Source organism: Sturnira hondurensis, unplaced genomic scaffold (assembly GCF_014824575.4).
Source record: "Sturnira hondurensis isolate 20B ecotype Veracruz unplaced genomic scaffold, ASM1482457v3 Scaffold0001120, whole genome shotgun sequence".
NCBI classification, from domain to species: Eukaryota; Metazoa; Chordata; class Mammalia; order Chiroptera; family Phyllostomidae; genus Sturnira; species Sturnira hondurensis.
The window spans coordinates 4,153,000-4,168,856 of NW_028073751.1; the positions used below are offsets into that span (position 1 = coordinate 4,153,000).

At 55.4% G+C, this 15,857-nt stretch overlaps 2 protein-coding genes across 5 annotated transcripts; one reads left to right on the top strand and one right to left on the bottom strand.

The window, feature by feature from the left end:
• The first annotated feature begins 51 nt into the window (after positions 1-51).
• RELL2 (RELT like 2) lies at positions 52-4,180 on the top strand. 2 transcript variants are annotated; one of them, XM_037062704.1, is made up of 8 exons: positions 52-886; positions 1,298-1,537; positions 1,922-1,987; positions 2,062-2,128; positions 2,564-2,749; positions 3,032-3,395; positions 3,517-3,550; positions 3,774-4,180. In XM_037062704.1, exons 2-7 carry the CDS (start codon positions 1,354-1,356, stop codon positions 3,547-3,549), a joined length of 900 nt encoding a protein of 299 aa, XP_036918599.1. In that variant the 5' UTR covers positions 52-886; positions 1,298-1,353; the 3' UTR covers position 3,550; positions 3,774-4,180. The 2 variants fall into 2 exon arrangements, with proteins under 2 accessions (XP_036918599.1, XP_036918589.1); XM_037062694.1 differs by having other exon boundaries at positions 3,032-4,180.
• On the bottom strand, positions 2,414-14,091 carry FCHSD1 (FCH and double SH3 domains 1). 3 transcript variants are annotated; one of them, XM_037062662.1, is made up of 20 exons: positions 14,023-14,091; positions 13,693-13,790; positions 13,031-13,076; positions 12,562-12,629; positions 12,112-12,247; positions 11,891-12,027; positions 11,723-11,786; positions 10,533-10,661; positions 9,958-10,080; positions 9,495-9,587; positions 8,957-9,067; positions 8,449-8,553; positions 8,115-8,276; positions 7,372-7,500; positions 7,208-7,291; positions 6,943-7,060; positions 6,590-6,810; positions 5,737-5,824; positions 4,818-4,873; positions 2,414-4,690 (listed from the first exon to the last, which is right to left on the bottom strand). In XM_037062662.1, the coding sequence occupies exons 1-20, from the start codon at positions 14,041-14,043 to the stop codon at positions 4,625-4,627; spliced, it is 2,055 nt and encodes a 684-aa protein (XP_036918557.1). In that variant the 5' UTR covers positions 14,044-14,091; the 3' UTR covers positions 2,414-4,624. The 3 variants fall into 3 exon arrangements, with proteins under 3 accessions (XP_036918557.1, XP_036918553.1, XP_036918567.1); XM_037062658.1 differs by having other exon boundaries at positions 12,112-12,268; XM_037062672.1 differs by lacking the exon at positions 14,023-14,091 and adding an exon at positions 13,262-13,375 and having other exon boundaries at positions 12,112-12,268; positions 13,693-13,772.
• Between the last annotated feature and the right edge of the window lie 1,766 nt (positions 14,092-15,857).

Here is a 15,857-nt window from a genome sequence, read left to right on the forward strand (position 1 = left end):
GCACGCAGCCTGCCTCTGCGGAACAGATAGCCCAGGCCCCGCCTTCCTACACTGCGCCCAGACCACGCCCCCTGCGGAGTTCGGCCCCCGGCCTCGCTTTCAGATTCTGGGGCGGAAGCGTCTGGGCTTGGACAGTGGACAGGTAGCATCTGTCCTAGGATGCGAGGGCTATTTTCTTCCGGGTGGGGATCAAATCCTCTAGAAGCCGAGCCATCCCGTCCAGTCACCTGCCCCAAACGGAGTGCAGGCCGCTCTAGGAGGCTCCAGAGAACCGGCCACACAGCCCCTCTCGGATGCGGAAAGCCGTCTTCCCCTGGCACACTGGGAAGATTCCTGGCTATCCACCCGGCCGGGGCATCTGAGGACAGGAGCCGCGCCAGGCGTGCGGGATAGACTAGAGGAGAGCACACTCGCCTCACTGCCTGACCATCCCACCCGGACCCAGACTCGGCGCTGCACACTCCCTCGGGGCGGGGGTGGGGGGCCGGCGCAGTCACGCGCGCACCACCCTAGCGCTCTCTGCCCCGCACACCTGCGCTCCGCCCCCTGGTCCCAGGGCGGCGACGGGCGAAGGCATTTGGGAACCCAGGGTGGCTGCGGCGGCGCCCCCCCCCCCATTTCTTCCCCTTTCCCAGAGCAGGAGTTTTCGGGAGCCTGCCTTCGCTCCCAACCATCCTGCATCCCTCTCTGTCCTTCCTTACCCCCCGCCTGCCGCGGCACCGGTATCTGCAGTCGCAGCCCGGAGCCGGTGAGGCGGCGAAGGGGGGAAGGGAAGGAAGCAAGGGATGAGAGCCGGGAGGGCGTCGGGGCCCCTGAGCCGGACTAGGACGCCCCTGGAGCTGGAACCCGAGCAGGAGCCGAAGCCGGAGCCAGAACCAAACCACCGGTACTGGGTGGGCCAGGTGGTCAGGATGGGAGGAACCGAAATGGCGGGGAGGGCTCTGGAGTACAGGCAGGTGAGGGGCTGCAGAGGCCTGGTTCAGACTGGCTCAGAGGAGATGCAGACGCTTTCTCAGGCGCGATTCTTGCTCTGGCCTCCCGAGAATCCGTCCCATCTCACTCTGCAGTGTCCTTGGGAGGGACGGAAGCGCAGGACAAACTGGAAAGGGAAAAGCTGTGGGGGTCCGGGAAGCGGCACCAGGGTAGTGGAAGAGGGCTTGCGCAGCCACGGTTTGACACCCCTGGCCTGGACCAGCACTCCAGGCCCGGACAGCTCCCTGGTGGGTGGGGCCGGACCTCCAAGGCTTGCCTGTTTCAGATCCTGAGGACCGCATTCCTATCCCTCCCCCGACCCTAGCTGCAGCCCCCTAACCCCAGGAGGCGCCCTGGCCCGCGCTCGCCCCCCAGGGCCTCATGTCGGAACCACAGCCTGACCTGGAGCCACCCCAACATGGGCTGTACATGCTCTTCCTGCTTGTGCTGGTCTTCTTCCTTATGGGCCTCGTAGGCTTCATGATCTGCCACGTGCTCAAGAAGAAAGGCTACCGCTGCCGCACATCCAGGGGCTCGGAGCCTGATGACACCCAGCTCCAGCCCCGTGAGTGAGCAGCCTAGAACCTGGCTCCATCACCTTTCTTCCTTACCCCTCTCCCCACACCTCTGTCTGCCTTCCTGGCCAACAGACCAGGCCAAGCCTTCAGGCCTAGTGATGCTTTCTTGAGTCAGCAAGTGGGATGGCAGCATCCTGAAAGCAAAGCTAGAGAAGGCACCATGGGTGGGTAGGGCCCACTCACTGATGGTATTCTTGGGCTTTCATTGACTTCCTTATCTTTTCTGCTCCGGCCCCTGAAATACTAATGCCCAGCACAATGACAAATAGGCATAGGGTATATCTTGAGCAATTAGCTACATAAGACACTTGGCAATGTCCCCCAAAACTGACTCATTTCCCAATTCCTTGCCAACCTCTTCCATCCTTCAGCTGAGGACGATGACATGAATGAGGACACAGTAGAAAGGATTGTTCGCTGCATCATCCAAAATGAAGGTGGGTGTAGGCTCCCCCCACAACTTTCTCTTGCCCTGACCTCCACTGACTCCCTCTTTTCCTTCTCCTCTCAGCCAATGCTGAGGCCTTGAAGGAGATGCTGGGGGATAGTGAAGGAGAGGGGACAGTGCAGCTGTCCAGGTGAGCTGGAAACAAGGGCCAGCATGACTTAGCTTGCCTTGGAGAGTACCCTCTCCTCCAGCACACTCCCCTCCCAGTCTCCTTGCATGTTTGGGGCGGGGGGAGGGCAAGGCTGGTTAACCTATAGGAGGAAAGAAGTTTTGTAGAAACCCTAAGTCCTTCAAACCATACTCCTATCTGGACATCACCAAGGCTAACATTCACCCTTTCTGCCACGCCTTTGGGTTAAGCACCACCCTCTTTTTAGGAAACAGCCCTGGGAGGGAGAACACATGATCACTACCATCTTAATATTGAGTTTTTTAGATAAAGACAAGAAAAGAATGCTGAGCCTGGGGAAAGTGGGCATCTGGAGGTTGAAGGAGCATGCTGGAAGAACAGGGACAAACAGGAAATTGTAATGTCACCCCTGCTCCCTTCCTCCTTGCTGTCCAGTGTGGATGCCACCTCCAGTCTGCAGGATGGAGCCCCCTCCCACCATCACACAGTGCACCTGGGCTCTGCAGCACCTTGCATCCACTGCAGCCGCAACAAGAGGCCCCCACTTGTTCGTCAGGGACGCTCCAAGGAAGGAAAGAGCCGCTCCCGGCCTGGGGAGACCACCGTGTTTTCTGTGGGCAGGTGGGGATAGAATGCCCCAGGGCAAGGGAGGTTAAGGAGAGGGACCCAATGATCAGGCTTCTGACTCCAAACGTGGGCCCCAGCTCTTTTCTCCTGGACTCTGACTTGCCACAGGAAACCAGTTACACAGTGTGCCCCCCCCACACACACAATACGAGGTGGTCTCCCCTGCCCTAGACTGGAAGGAAATGGTCATCAGACTCGGGATGTCCCTGGTTGGGGGGAAGGGCCAAGCAGCCTCTGAGCTGTGATGCTAAGCCCCAGTATTCCCTCCCCTCCCAGGTTCCGGGTGACACACATTGAGAGGCGCTATGGGCTGCACGAGCACCGTGATGGCTCTCCTACAGACAGGAGCTGGGGGTCCGGTGGGGGGCAGGACCCAGGGGGTGGTCAGGGGCCTGGGGGAGGGCTGCTCAGGGCAGAGATGCCAGCCATAGAAAGCCTGCCCCCTGAGAGGCCACAGCCCCAGGCCCTGGCGCAGAATGGAGGACTCAGGGACAGCAATCTAGTCCCTTGTGCACTTGGGGGGGATGGTGGAGCCTCTGCAGAGCCAACACTGGGGGCTGAAGGGAGGGGCCCAAGCCCAGGGCTGGCCAGGCAAGAGGCAAATGGACAGTCGAGCAAACCGGACACCTCAGATCACCAGGTATGCAGACGTGGCCAGAGATGTGGTGGGCTGAGCTCTTATTGCCCCTAATCTGGGAATGAGGGTGCACTGACATGACCTACATCCTGTTCTCTCGTTGTTGACCCCTCCTCTTACTCAGGTGTCTCCAGCACGGGGAGCAAGGGGTGTGTGAGGTGAGTCTGCCTGGACTCCAAGTCAGAAAATCTCATGCTCTCACCCCCTATTTACACTACTTAAGCCCATTAGCTGCAGGCTTTGTCTTTGCTATATATTCTTTGGTTTGTTGGTGGGGAGCGGGCATATGCTACAGGGGATAGGGAAGGTCCTGTAGCCCTCAGGAAAGCTGGAGTACAGCTTGAATACGAGGCAACACTGTTACCCTTCCTCTCCTCCAAGCCTCCTTCTTCATTGCTGCAGAACTACCAGCTGGCAGGGACGGGGGTGGGTGGCCATGCAGCACCTCCTCTCCAGTGGACAGGACTGCCCCCCAGCTGAGGGACCAGCCCTACTTCCACCTGGAGTAGCATGGTCTCAGGCTGAGGGACCTCAGGAGAAGTGCCCCACCCCCACCCCTGAGCCTCAGTCTTCCCCTTCCCCTGCCTGCCAACAGGCTACCTGACCCGCCTTCCCCATCGCCTCGCTCTATATGCTAGAGTGTGGCAGCTGGGAGTGGGCCCCTGCCCTTGGCGGGCCCCTAAAGCAATAGCACCTTAGGCCCCCTGCCCTCTTGGCACAAGAGGCCCAGGCCTTGGCTTGGGCTTCATGCCGTTTATTCACTGTCAATAAATCCGCTCAGACCATTACAGTTGTTTCACATACTGGCTCGAGCTCCTTCTGACAGGCCTGTCCTGTCCCAGGCCCCAGCCCCAGTGGTCCTGGCCTTCGGAGTGGGGTGGGTCACAGAGCCAAGGAAGCGACAAGGATGGGCCAGAGCCACACAAAACGTTGGGGGGTGGGGTCCAGCCCCAGAGATTTCAGGGTATTTCACCACCCCAGAGCTGGAGTGGTGGCAGAAAAGAAAGGGGTAGTTCCAGCCCTAGAGATGGCAAGGGGATGGACCAGGGGGAGAAGAGGAGGAGTTCCAGTCCCAGAAGTGGGGAGAGAAGTTTCTACCCCTAGAGGTGAGAGTACAGATGGGGGAGGTTCCAGCTTTTGGCTGCGTCACTCCAGATCACTGAAGACTGGTCTCTGACAGCATGGAGGTGGGGGCAGCAGCAGCGTTCCTGGGGGCAGTGAGCCCCCTGGCTTCAGGTGAGGGGACCTGCGTGGCCAGGGTCCGGGGCTTTAGCTGGTGGGGGAGGCGGTGGCCGCACCTGTAGGGAACACAGAGTTAACGCTACAGAGGCCTCTCTTGGGGATATCCCTGTTCATTCCTGAAGCACTACAGACAAAACAGGACAAGGGGGAATGACGCCTCTCTTCCAAGGGAGAGGCCCGTACCGGCCTGAGTCGAGGCACCATCATGTCCAGGGGTCCAGGGCACTCCTGGTCTTGGTCTGGAAACAAAAACCACAAGTCAGTCTTCAGCCTTTGTTTTGTTCACCGCTCCATCTCCAGTACTTAAGACAGTGGCACTCTGTAAATACTTGTTGAATTAACAAATAGTCACAACCTGGGCCGTGAAATCCATCAGTGTAACCTCAACACTTACGGGGCACCTGCGGTATAATCACCCTTGCTCAAGGTATCAGAGAAGGGGAGCTGGGATCCACAGCACCCCCACCCCCACTAGTGGCTGTCAAGAACCCACTAACGAAACACAACCAGCACCATGAATGACTCAGTGCTAAGTCATTCCAGGTGAAAAAAGGTGCTAGAGAAGAGAATGCAGAAAATGCCCAGCGGAGTCTCCAGGGTCACAGAGGAAGGCTCTGTGAAGAAACTGCAAGTACTAGGAGGCTTTAGAAAAGGTGAACACTCTAAGGAGGAAGATTATGATACAAGGTGTTTGCGGGATTCAAAGACACTTAAAAGCAGAGGATATGTACTGGCAAAACTCTGTGGAAGAAGCTGGCTGATTTTAAGAATAATGAGAACCTAGCTACTGCTTGCATGCTATGTGCCAGGCACAGTGCTGGGCACTCTACAGACATCTTTTTAACTCACAGCAGCTCCAAACTGTTAAGACACACACAGGGAAAACACTGCATCCCAAGTCACACCCTAGGAAGTCAGAGAGTGGAGTTTCAACATGGCCTGGCTCCACAGGCAACCCAAGCTCTTCTCACGGTCACGCTGTAGTGAGCCTGACAACAGAGGTTCCCAAGGGTGGGAAGAGAAGCCAAGTGTGACCCAGGAGTCCCAAGATCTCTCCTACCTGCCTCTTTCCCTCCCAGGGCCCCCAGTTCCCTCCACTCACCCCCAGGGAGGACAGTTGCAGGGGGCCCATCCAAGGCAGAAGTGGGTGCAGGAGGGGAGAAACTGGGAGGAGAAGGGGATGGCAGCATCTGAAAATAAGGGGCACAGTTATTTCTGGCATGTGGGACAGTTTCACCAGCTTGTCCTCTCATCTCCAGTTCCTATCCCATCACTCGCCAATACCAAGAGTGGCCAAATGCTTGTATGTGGGTGGGAGTGGTAGCTGTTAACACATTTCAATGGCCAACATGTACTGGCACTATTACCCAGGCATTGGCTAACACTCCACACGCACCAGTTCATTCATTCCTCACCACCACTCCACGAGGTAGGGATTTATGATCCCTGTGTCAGGGGCGAGGCTCAGGCTAAGCAAAATCACAGAACCAGCTGGTGGCAGAGTCCTAGCTATAGCCAGGGTTCCCTGACTCCCATTCCTATGCTCTTCCTGCTGCATTATAACAATAGGTACCGTATTTTAAAGGACCTCCCGTGGGCCTCTGTGCTAAGGGCTTTACCTCCACTATCCCTGCTCAGGATAGTTTTCCTGCTGAAGAAGGTATTTTTCTCTTTTTACATGTTAAGAAAGAAGCTCAAGAGGTGAAATCACCGCTCAAGGTAATGCTATAGGAATCTGAACTGAGATCGGTCCAGCACTAAAGCAGCACCGCCAAACTCTTAGAAAGCCTGCCCTTGGTTCCCTTTTCTCTCGCCCAAGGACATGGGGAGGCCCGAGCCATTACAGGATGTCAACCTGGAGAGGGGAGTGAGCATCAACGAAAATATGAGGCCTCAGTGGGGGTGGGAGGGTCGACCTAGAGGTACCTGGGGAACCAGAGAGAAGGAAGCCTCACCTGTTCAGGGTCTGAGGACTCAAGTGGCCCCGGGGGACCAAGTAGCTCCTCCACCAGCAATGAGGGGAAGACCCCGACGTGGCCTCCAAACTCTCCCCTCCAGAAGCCATCATCCACTCCGTCCTGGGTCCGGGGCAGCAGGCGGATGAGTGCCCCCTCAGGGAAGCTCAGCTCCTCTGCGCTCTGCCCCATGTAGCTATACAGGGCACAGGCCAGGGATGCTGCAGAAACCCGGGGGGAGACGGTAAGGGGGGGGACAGTGGTGCCCCAGGACCATGACACCTTAGGATCATAACCACTTAGTCACTCTTCCCCATACCAGCATCCCCCAACCTGGGATTTTCCTTTCTTACTTGTGGGCTCTGCCCCTGAGGGATTGCTGCTGCCGTGGCCACTCTCAGGGAAGGAGAGGTCCAGGAAGTTGAGGTACCGCTCAGGAACAAAGCCTACCTTGCCATGCTGGTTCCGAGCCTGCTCACCCAAAATGAGAACAGATAACGTCCGTGGCCCTGCCCCTCCTCTACTCAAAGCTTGTAGCTTTGCCTGGCTGAGTCCCTGGGGAGAAGTTCCTCCCATTGCCTCCACCCCACAAGCTCAGAGCCCAGGGTACATACCCACCTTGACCCATTCGTCAGTATCTCCCTCCTCTATGACCTCCAGCCACTCGCCTTCTGTGATAGTCAGCTCGTCCTCATGCCCTGCCTGGGCCCCACAAGGAAGAAGTCAGGCCTCCTGGCTATCCCCCATCCCTATGAGTCTGAGGTCCCTACCCTCCTTCATACCTGATAGCCAAACACCACATGTGCAGGGCAGGGGAGAGCTCTGGTGGCCAGGGCTGGGGCGACAGGCTCCTCAAAGAGCTCTCCAGTCTCCTCGCATTCCTCAAAGTCAGAGAACTCAGCATCCTCGGCCTGGCAGTGTTGGGGACAGAGAACAGACATCACTGTCACTCTCAAGTACCCATTGTGTCTCCCCCTCCTCCATCTTACCCTTAAAGATTCCGTGGCTCCTCCTCCGAGGTAGTATCACTCATCATCCGTTCAACAAGTACCACAAGAAAAGCCCCACAGGGCAGGATACCACTGATAGTGACCACAGAGTTGTAGTCCTGGGCACTTACCATGTGCCAGGCACAGTGCTAAGTGTCTTATGTATATCTTCTCGTTTAATCTTCATCAGACCGAGGTGTTATTTCGTATAACAATTAACCTCCTTTTACTTATGAGAAAACTGAGGCTCAGAAAGGTTAAGTCACTTTCCAAGATGACACAGCTAATAAGTGACTGGCTGGTACTCGAACCGCTTACGGTCTGCCCCCATGACCTTAGTTCATACACACTACCTTATACTCGTAATACAAACTTGTTGAGGCCTCAGTGTGCTATAAACTAGGCAAAGAATTATACTTAATATGATTCCATTTCAGCCTCTGAACAACCCTTTGGTCTAGGCACTGTTGTGGCCTGCCCTCCACCGGGGAGTTACCCTCCTGGATGTGTGTGGGTAGGGAGCAGAAGGAGCTCACCGTGGCAGAGAGGTCCCTCTGGGACAGCCGGGCCTCGCTGAGCCGTTGCTCCTGCTCCACCTCGTCCTGCGCCTGGGTCATGGCTGGCTTCAGCCACAGCTGTACATCCAGGCCAGCCCCCTGCAGCAGGGCCAGCCGGGCAGCCCCCTTCACCTGGCTTACCTGGCATGGGGAAGAGGAATAAAGTCTGTGGCTGGGCTTGCTTTAGGGAGGTGAGCAGAGCCTCCCCAAATGTGTCCCCCCTCTATTTCCTACCTCCCCCTCCCTCACCATCAGACAGAGACATGGAAGAGATGTTGTTTCCGTGAACCTAACCCCCAAGGCCGTGTGTCACCTGTGCCCGCAGGATGCTCTGCCTCACTTCCTGCAGCCGCTGCTCCAGGCCCGGAGCCTCCCGCTCTGAAGCCTGCTGCCGCCTCTGCTCCAGTCGCTGCAGCACCTGGATGGGAAATGGAGGACAGGAGTGGATAAAGATACGATAGGTCACAACTTACTATGGACCTGGCCCTTTGCTAGAGGCTTCACACGAAATTATATCATTTGATCTTCCCTATGAAATGGGTGCTATTATCCACCCTGCTTTAGTGATGAGGAAACTGAGGCCCAAAGAGGTAGAGTCCCTCCCTTACTCAGGGTTACATCACTAGGAAGCAAAAGAGCAGAATTTGAACCCAGTGGGTCTAGCCCCTAAAGCTCTGCTCTTAACTACTTTGCCACACTATTGGCTTAAAATACCTTTCTCTGTCCTCCTGCCAACCACCCCAGGACATCCCTAGTAACTCCAGGATCCCCATTTCCCAGATATTCTTTCCCACCCATGACACCCGGACCCCCCACCTCACCCGAAGCCCATGGTTCTGGATCTTGTAGTCTCGGGCAGCTCGACTTGTCCAGCGCTGAACCTCTTCCTCCAGGTTACTCTCCTCCACCCCCTCCAGCTCCAGGGCGCACACCTGAAGGAGGGGCTGCTGTGAGAAGGCCTCGATGCTGCTCCTTCTCTGCCCCCTCCCCTCCAGCTCCCTCCTTCTTTCTTCCCTCTGGCCTGACCTTCAGGGACGGGGACAAAGAGGTGGGGGTACACACCTCTGTCCATGGACACAGGTGTGCACTCGTGTGAACACACAGACACAGAGAGTCCCGGAAATGGGATCCAGGTTGAGAGACAGAGGCAGAATGACGAGGATAGTGCAGTGATGAGATGGAAAGCTGGAATGAGGTATGTTAATTTGCGTCCTGGCGGGAGGAAGGTGAATGGGGAGCCTGAAACCCCCTCTCCATGGTTTAATAGCCACTAAGCAAACATCAGAAGAATAATGGGGATGGGCCTAAACACAGTCCCCTTTACATTTGGCCTGGTTCCAACAAGCAGGGAGGTCTCACCTGATCATTCCCAGCTGGCTGGAACTTCTGAGTTGGTATGGGGGAAAATGCCCCGGGGTCCTGAAGGAGCTTCAGATCCTGCTCCCAGCTTACCTGGGGGTTGGAAGAAGTCAAAGTCAGTCACCTGCTGGCTCTCTGTCCATGCCTGTCCCCTCTTGGAAGAAGGTAAGAAGACTGAGTGTGGGCCTGCGAACCAAAGTATCACGGTTCGATTCCCAGTCAGGGCACATGCCTGGGTTGCAGGCCAGTTCCCAGCAGGGGACTTATGAGAAGCAACCATACATTGATGTTTCTCTCCCTCTCTCCTTCCCTTCCCCTCTAAAGATAAATAAATAAAATATTTTAAAAAAATTTTTAAAAAAGAAGGTAAGAAGAAAAGGGGCAGGCACGCAGTGAGGTGGTCGGTACCAGGAGAGAAGGGTGAAGAGGATCTCCGGGAGCTCTCACAGGGCTCAGGCCTTACCTGGGAGGTAGCCTGTGCCCCACGGCGGGCGTGCTCCAGGGCCACCTCTGCTGCTTCCAGCTCAGTGCGGCTCAGTAAGGTCAGGGGTTCCCACAAATGTTCCACTAGCTCGCTGACCAGGGCCTGGAAAGAACCCCAAGACACTGAGACCACCCTTCCGCCAGGCCTCTACCACAAAGCGGGCTCTCTGTTCAGGTTTGGATGGGTATAAGGTAGGGGAACAAGAAAAGGAACGAGACATTACTATTGCTTCTAATAATAGGTCCTCATGTGTGCACATTACTTAACCAATTTAAAAGTATTTTCACTTCATTCTTTCCCTTGAGCTCCATTAATCTTAAAAAGAGGCAGAGCAGGAGTTATTCCTGATGAAAAAACTGGGATTCGGAAGGATGAAGTGTTCTGCACAATGTCATGCAACCAGTTAGAGGCAGAACCAGAACCCAGGTATGTTTTCTACCCAGTCTAAGCAGGTTGGGTCCCCAATACCACCCAACCCGCTGGTGGTGGGAAGCAGGGAGAGGCCCTCTCCTCCTTTCCCGCTGAGAGGCAGGGGAATCTGGGCTGGGACTGGCCTTGAGCAGGGCTGGCAGTTCTTCCTGGTAGTAATGGTCAAGATGGGCATTGGTGGACACCAAGTTAAGCAGATACTCATTGCGGGCAGCTTTCAGCTGTTGGGAGTACTGGGCCGATTGTGTGGACAGCTAGGAGGGGAAAATAGGGTATCAACAGGGAACCCTGGGCCCTTGAAGTCCTCCCGAGGCCAACCCAACTCCAGAATGGATTCTAACATTATCGAGATGCCTGACACCATACTAAAAATTTTACTTAACGCCTCCTGCTTAAAATCCTCTAGTGGTATTTGCATACATTTAAAATAAAGTCCCAGCTGTTCTTTTCTGAGGTCTACCAGATCCAGCAATAGCTGGCCCCTGCACCCTCTCTGATCTCACTCGCAGTGTCTGTCCCCTTGCTCACAGTGCTCTGGCCGCACTGGCCTTCTCTGAGTTCCTAGAACCTACAAAGTTATTTCTGCCTCAGAGCCTTTGCACCCACCACCTCCTCTCCCTGGCACGTTNTGCATACATTTAAAATAAAGTCCCAGCTGTTCTTTTCTGAGGTCTACCAGATCCAGCAATAGCTGGCCCCTGCACCCTCTCTGATCTCACTCACAGTGTCTGTCCCCTTGCTCACAGTGCTCTGGCCGCACTGGCCTTCTCTGAGTTCCTAGAACCTACAAAGTTATTTCTGCCTCAGAGCCTTTGCACCCACCACCTCCTCTCCCTGGCACGTTCCTCCCCTAGATCTTTGCATGGCTGGATCCTTTTTGACACTCAGGCCACCTGTTCAGAGAGGTGGTCCCTCTAAATGACACCCCCTTGATAGCCTTTATCACAGCACTTTGTTTTCCTTTCATGTAATTTGGTTATTTGTTTTTCTTTACTCTCTCTCTCCTCACCAGGCTGTGAGGGCAGGAACTCCACTGGTAGTGCTCTCTACTGAATCCTAGAGTTCAGGACAGTGCTTAATACACACAAGTCCTCAATAAATGCATATCAAAGGAATGAAAAAGAAAGGAACTGTTTTCATTTTATAGATGAAGAAAATGAGGCTCAGAGAAATCAAGTTAACCAAGGTCACTCACCAGGGAAGTAAGGAAGCCTGAATTCATCCCAGCCTCTCTGACTTATGCCCCTGGGCTCCAAACCACTGGACTACTCTGCCCACCCCCTGCCTGCCCCCAGCTGTGCCTGCATCCCCGAACCTTGGCACTGAGTTTCTGGAGACTGGTCCGAGTGTGGAAGAGCCCATGGTCACTTCGGTTCAGCCTGTGCAGGCAAGGGAGAGGAGTCAAGGTTAGGCCCAGCTGAGGTGCCTTGGCTCTGTCCTCCCCAACCCCCACCCCAGACTTACTAACTCCCTGTGACCCCACCTGGCCTGGACATCAGCGGCCTTCTCCTGTGCCAAGGCCCACACACGTTCTCGCTGCCCATACAGCTTCTGACTTCGGCTCAGCTCCCGGACGGACTGCAGCACCTCGGCCTGTGCCCTCTGGAAGTTCTCTGCTCCCTAGGGGCGTGGACACAGAACCCTGACCCAGACCACCTCCAGCCTTGCACCAGCCCTTCCTTCACCACATCTACTGAGCCATACCTTCCTAAGCACCTGCTCCTTGGCACTCCGTCCCGTGCCTCCTGCCAGGTCACGGTACCGGTCAGACGCTTGGAGCCGGGCTTGGCCCCCAGCCACGGTGGCATCCAGCAGGCAGCGCCAGGCACCAAACACCATCCTGCCTCTCCCCAGAAAAGGTCTGTGTTGAAGAGGGGAGTACTCCAAAGACCCCCACAGCACCACTGAAGACAGAGTGCTTTCCCATCCCCCTTGTCTGGAAGCCCTCAATCGATCAGCCCATTAGCTCAGCCACAAGGAGCGCTTGTGCCCTCCACCCTCACCTACAGTGTCCTTGCTGGGTCAGCGCCTCTCCCACTGCTGCGTCAGCTAACGTGCCTTCCCCCCTTCACTGAGCCCTCATCCCCACAGGTTCCTAGGGCTGAGCTCCTCATCCCTTCTTGGTCTCTTGGCCTCCCTCTCCATGGGACGCACCTGCTGTCCATCTCCCCAGTCCGGTGCCCTTCCCTCTTCAGGAACGGCCCAGCCAGTTTCTGGAGTGCCTGACGGAAAAGACATCACAGCCCCAGTCCCCTTTCAAAGACTCCCCCCAGCTGGCAGAATATGGGACCAGAGTATAATAATGCCATTCCCTGGGTGTGTATTATGTGTCACTGACTTTGTATCTACATGCACCAACTTATTCTATCCTCACTGCAACCTTACACGAAGGTACAATTACTGTTATTCCCATTTTACAGAGAAAGAAATTGAGGCCAAGAAAGGTTAAGTAACTTGTCCAAGGTCACACATCTAATATGTACCACGGCAAGAATTGGATGTCAACCGGCCTGACTGTGGGCATTTGCTCTTGACTAGAACAGGGGTATGTGTGAAAGGTCATTACTGGAGGTGTAAAGGAGACTAGAACAAAAGGGGAGGTCTACAGAAGGAAGTCCCATACCTGCCCATACTCCCGTTCAATGGCTGCCCTCTGCTTGCTGTAGGATCTGCGGAGATTGGAGGGGTGGGGGGGTATTACTGTTTGGTCCTTTTCTTCTACTCCCAATCCTTTTCTCCGCCAAGGCAGAGGAAGTGGGGAATCAGGCCTAGAATGTGACTACGCCAGGAGGGAGTAAGACTACGGACAGTCCTTGAAATCACCGCAGGCAGTGGCAACAAAGGTCAACCTCACCTTATTGCTCAGAGCCCCAGCAGGATCCTCCCCACCCCTGGAGAACCATTTGTGGGCTTGGAGGTGAGGCCTGATGAGGGCCTGGGTACAGTGTCCACCAGCCTTCCAACAGGTCTGGAAGAGGGAGGAGGATTCTACCCTAAAAATGATTGTGGGGGCTGGGGTGGGGGTGTGGGGGGAGTGATGCGAAGTCAAGGGGTTGAAAGAGGGTCCCTGTGTGTGTGTGTGTGTGTGTGTGTGCTGGAGTGGGAGGAAATATCATTTCTATCCAGTATCTGCAGAGGCAGGCCTGCGGTGAGGGCTGTGAATGGGCAGTTGGGCGAGTTCTTCAGCCACCACTCCATGTACTTGGGGGCGGGGGGGGGGGGGGGGGAGGCGGAGAGGCGGGGCAAGACCAAGAAGACAGGAGTGAGTGGAAGGTGCAAGGCTACCTGATATCCTCCAGCAGATCTGCCTCCCTCTGCTGCCGGGTCTGAAGGATGCTCAGCTGCTCCAGGAAGCGAAGCTTCACCTCCTGGGCCGGCTTCACCTAAAGGGGTAAGAAAAGGATTAAGACCTCCTGGAGCAGGGACCTGAAAAACACTCCGCACAGGCAGTAGTGAGAAGACGGGCCCGGGAGGAGTTGAGCTATTTCCTCGGTTACTTTGGTGTTGGGCCCTAACTCCTTCCTATCAGTCGTCCCCTACCGCGAGCCCGGTGCCCCCTTGATCCCCATGACTACCCCGGCCCACCGGGAGTACCCATCCCCAGGCCAAGCTCACTTTCCGGGAAGGTGGCTGCATCTCCGCTCCGGCGGGATCATCGGCTAGACTCCGGAACTCCGGGAAGCCCCGCCCATGCAGAAGCCCCACCCATGCCTAGCCCCGCCCCCAGACCTAGCCTGGCTCCGCCCTCGCCCCGCCCACGTCTGGTCAGGCTACGGGTAGGGTCACGAGAGGCTAGAGGGCCACGGAGGAACTAAACCTCAGTTACAGCTTCCAGTACCCCAGGAAAGGACTGGATCGCGGGCGGGGTGGACGCCGCGTCCGCTGGGCAGTAGGGGGAACACCAGGTTTCTGAGTCGAGACGCCTAGGTTCTATTTCTAGTGGAGCCGCTGACTCAGCCCGTAATTATTTCTAATTATTCATTTACATATGCAGATCTTCAGTCCCCCAACCCCCTCCAAGGGTAAAGAATAACGAGGAACTGTCCGTGACCAGGGAAACTGAGTCACCGGATGCCTGAGTGAAGATGCGTCTGACAAAGGAAACCGGGCTGGTCTCAGATATTTTCCCACTTCCCACTGAACTGGAAAAGCCAGAGTGAGCTGAGGTGAGAAAGATGCCTGGAGCCAGAAAGGAACCAGTCCCAGAAGAAGACGGATACATCCCAGGCCAAGGGAACCAAAGAAACCAGTGAGTGCATGAGTGAGTGAGTGAGCCCACCAGTGGGCCAAGAGATTAGTGTGGGGCCTTCTGTCCCAGAGGGCCCCAGTCACCTTCAGTGTCTGCCCTTCAGCCCCCACACAGCTTTCTGAGGACCCACGCACCCTTTCCTCACCCCATCACCTATCCTTGGCCCACATCCAGCACCACACCCCAGACTTGGAAAAGTTGCCCCAAACTCCAGAAGCGCATTCCCAGCAGACGACTGGCATCTCCAGTTGTATATCTAATAGGTGCCTCAAACTTTTTTTTAAAAAGATTTTACTTATTTATTTTTAGAGAGGGGAAGGGAGGGAGAAAGAGAGGGAAACATCAATGTGTGGTTGCCAGGGCATTCACATGCCCCCTCCTGGGGGCCTGGCCTGCAACCCAGGCCTGTGCCCTGACTGGTAATTGAACCCGTCAACCCTTTGGTTCCCAGGCCAGCACTCAATCCACTGAGCCACACCAGGCAGGGCAGTACCTAAAACTTTTCAAACAGATTCTTCAACCTGATTTTTCCCCGTCACCACCCCCAAGTAACATACTAAACGATACCACTCTCCAACCACTTGGGAAAGTCAGAATCCCAGGGTCGGTGTGTCCTTTCTCCTACCACTACCTTCCAGAAAATCCTGTAAGTTGTTTCTAAAAAAGGTATCTCCTGCCCTGTGTGGTGTGGGTCAGTGGACTGAGCACCAGCCTGTGAACCAGAGGGTCGTTGCTTGGATTCCCAGTCAGGGCACATGCCTGGGTTACAGGCCAGGTCCCCAGTGGGGGACATGTGAGAAGCAACCACATATTGATGTTTCTCTCCCTCTCTCTGAAAAGAAATAAATAACCTCTGTAAAAATAATAAAAAGTATCTCCTGTTGACCCACTTCTCCTGGTTTCCAAAACCACCAACCTAGTCCAAGCCCTCATTATCCGTTTCCTGGTCTAATATCTGGTCTCCTTGCTCCCAGTCTCTCCCCATCCCCGCTACAACCCATTGTTTATAAACAGCCAGAATGATTGTTTTTTTATTTTTTAAAAAAGGAAAAAGAACCAAGATCTCATCACTGTCTTCCATAAAACTCCTCTGTTGCTTCAGAGTAAAATCCAAATGCCCTCACATGATCCACAAGGCTGTGCAGGCACCACCTCCCCCCCCCCCCGGGGGGGGGGGGGGGCCTTTCCTCCCACTCACAGT

Excerpts from the sequence above, each read along its gene's own strand:
- FCHSD1 (XM_037062658.1), bottom strand. The coding sequence starts at position 14,043 with ATGCAGCCACCTTCCCGGAAA. Across the intron at positions 12,630-13,030 it reads TTGAACGGGAGTATGGGCAG|GCACTCCAGAAACTGGCTGG; the intron begins GTATGGGACTTC and ends CTTTTCCGTCAG. Across the intron at positions 10,081-10,532 it reads AACTGCCAGCCCTGCTCAAG|GCCCTGGTCAGCGAGCTAGT; the intron begins GCCAGTCCCAGC and ends GGTTCTTTCCAG.
- RELL2 (XM_037062694.1), top strand. The coding sequence starts at position 1,354 with ATGTCGGAACCACAGCCTGACCTGGAGCCACCCCAACATGGGCTGTAC. Across the intron at positions 1,538-1,921 it reads TGACACCCAGCTCCAGCCCC|CTGAGGACGATGACATGAAT; the intron begins GTGAGTGAGCAG and ends TCCATCCTTCAG. Across the intron at positions 1,988-2,061 it reads CTGCATCATCCAAAATGAAG|CCAATGCTGAGGCCTTGAAG; the intron begins GTGGGTGTAGGC and ends TTCTCCTCTCAG.